Source organism: Buceros rhinoceros, unplaced genomic scaffold (assembly GCF_000710305.1).
Source record: "Buceros rhinoceros silvestris isolate BGI_N320 unplaced genomic scaffold, ASM71030v1 scaffold15994, whole genome shotgun sequence".
NCBI classification, from domain to species: domain Eukaryota; kingdom Metazoa; phylum Chordata; class Aves; order Bucerotiformes; family Bucerotidae; genus Buceros; species Buceros rhinoceros.
Window position 1 is genome coordinate 2156 of NW_010406649.1, and position 2307 is coordinate 4462.

Sequence of the window (2307 nt, forward strand, 5' to 3'; positions counted from 1 at the left end):
GTAACTCGCCGGGGGCGGTTCCCGTCCCCGAGAGAAAGGAGCGATTCCACGGGCTCCAGCTCGATTTATTTCACCGCCAGCTCCGGAACAGCCAACACAGATGCAGAGAGCGAAGGAGGGTAAGCGGAGAGGGCTGCTCCCCCCGGAGTGCCGGGTCCGGAGAGGCTGGTGCCCCCTCACTTGTGTCTGAGCCGTGTTTAACAGGAGGGACAGGGCTTTTCCCCACTAAGCGTCTGTCATCCTGGATTTATGTGCTTTTATTACAGCGAGTCTGCTCCTGCCAGGGCCAGGTTCAGAGAATTGCAACAATTCTGAGTTCTAGAGAAAAGGGGGAAAGAAAAAAAACATACCTGGCTTTTGATTATCTTTTATTTTAAACAATGGTACGATTAAGGGACTTTGCAAGAAGAAGGGAAGTCCAGCCAGGGACTTGAGTGAGGGAGTTTGTAAACAAGATTTCCATGCAATAGTGTATTCTAGAATGTCTGGAAAACTGGAGGAAGTTAGAAATATGTTACAATTAGCTGCAGTGTCTTTGGTTAGGGTGTTTCTTACGGCTTTCTCTCAGTGTGTCACACTGTCAGTCGTGCTGCTTAGGTTCTAGTTTAAAAACAGGTGAAAGGTACCACGTAGCTTGAGAGTGTCGGTGAAAATCCCGCTGTAGATGGAAGTTCTGTCGTTTGAGAGGGGTGACAGCAGGTCTGCTGCGTACACGTCCATGGCTGCCGCCTTCCTGCCGGAACGCTGCTCTTCTGTGCCTCAATCAGGCGAGTTCTGTAGCTGTTGGGGGGTGCCAGGGTGTTCTCAAACGTGCAGCACTGCCCCTCCGCATTTCCCCAGGGAACCTGAGATGAAACGTCATCCAAGGAGAGAAGTTAGTCGTAGCACCCAGAGCCCTGCCGTGGAATTGAGCCGTGATGTGGCAACAGCTGAAGGAGCTGTTGGCCGGGGCCAGCTGATCCCTGGCAGCGCGGGTTGGTATCGAGGGGACAAAGCAGCTGTCGCTGCAGCAGCTCTGCAGGAGCGCGGTGGCCTGGCTGCCCTCCACCCACCTCAGTTCCCGTGACAGGAAACAGGGAGTGGGTGGTTTGGGGGGTTGATAGGAGACAGAGCTGCAGAACAGCCGGCAGAACAGTGCAGCTGGTCCTGCAGACCAGCCCCTGCTGTCACCATGCGCTGGGTCATCAGCTGCACCGTGGGCTGTAAGGCCTGACGAAAAGGGGGTGGTTTTCAAGGGACACCTGCCCTGGGTGTCCCCCGGTCGCTGGAGAGTTTTGAGTCATGATAGAGGCCGACCACAGTTCTGAGGTTCAGAGAAAGTCCCCTCCTGAGGGGAGCTGTGGGACAGGGCCACGCTTCACTGCAAAACCTCCTGACTTTGCTGGGAGCCAGGGATGGGTGCAGGAGCTCCTCTGAGGTGTTGAAAATCCCCAGCTGGGTTTAACGCCCAGCGGGGGGAAGTGGTGGATAAGCAGCTCTCACCTGATTTAAGAAAATTGAACAGGGTGTAGTTGTCACTGCCATGTTTGTCCTACGGAACTGGGTGTCACATCGGTCTGTGCAGGACCAGCTGCCGTTGGGGACCCCAGAGAGGCGAATGCTGCCGTTTCCCGGAGAAAAGCAGGGTGGGAAATGTACATTTTGGAACAGACTGTTTCAGCCCTTCAGCAGCCACTGGGAGGAAGAATGGGACCGTTGTCGACGGCGGGATTTCAGCCGCCTGCTCAGGCCTGGCAGTCCCGTTCTCCTAATGAAATTCAGAGGGAAGAGCTCACATTTCAGCCTGGTTTTGTAAACCACACGAATACCAGCATCTTCTCTGATTTCATACACGGTCCTCAAACCCGTCACGAGCTGTCAGCAGTCCCGAGCTCTCAGGCTGCATGATTCCTCTGTACTGCCTTGGCGCTGGGTTGGTCTGTGGGGCTTCTCTGCCCCCTCTTGCCGTGTGCTGTTCTGTTCCAGGCAGCGTGTTTTCATTGTTGGTCAGGATGTGTCCCAGCCAGAGGCCTTGGCACGTGAACGTTCCATCATCCTAAACCCGGGAAAACAGGCTGATACCATCTAAATCCCCGAGCCTCTCCGAAAAGCTGGCGCCTGTGCAGCTACACAGGATTACTTGTCTCTTTAAATTGGCAGCATCTCGTGTGAGCTGTCTTGGAGAAAACACATTTTTGTGGTGGAGCAAAAACGTGTATCGGAGCCATCCGCTGCCGCCTGTTCCTACAGAGTGTATCGAGTGTCAGGAGCCTTCTCAGCCGCAGTGCTGGAATCTTGGCAGCTGCCAGTAAAACACAGAGGCAGGAT

The 2307-nt window shown here is 54.6% G+C and overlaps 1 protein-coding gene across 1 annotated transcript in view; it reads left to right on the top strand.

Annotated features, from left to right (window-relative positions):
* RMDN3 (regulator of microtubule dynamics 3) overlaps window positions 1–2307 on the top strand; it is a gene marked incomplete at its 5' end in the record, with an annotated part of 24481 nt that overhangs the window by 958 nt on the left and 21216 nt on the right. Inside the window, one exon of the mRNA XM_010134208.1 lies at window positions 35–119. Coding sequence (XP_010132510.1) covers window positions 35–119 — 85 coding nt within the window. The remainder of the gene's footprint in view (window positions 1–34; window positions 120–2307) is intronic.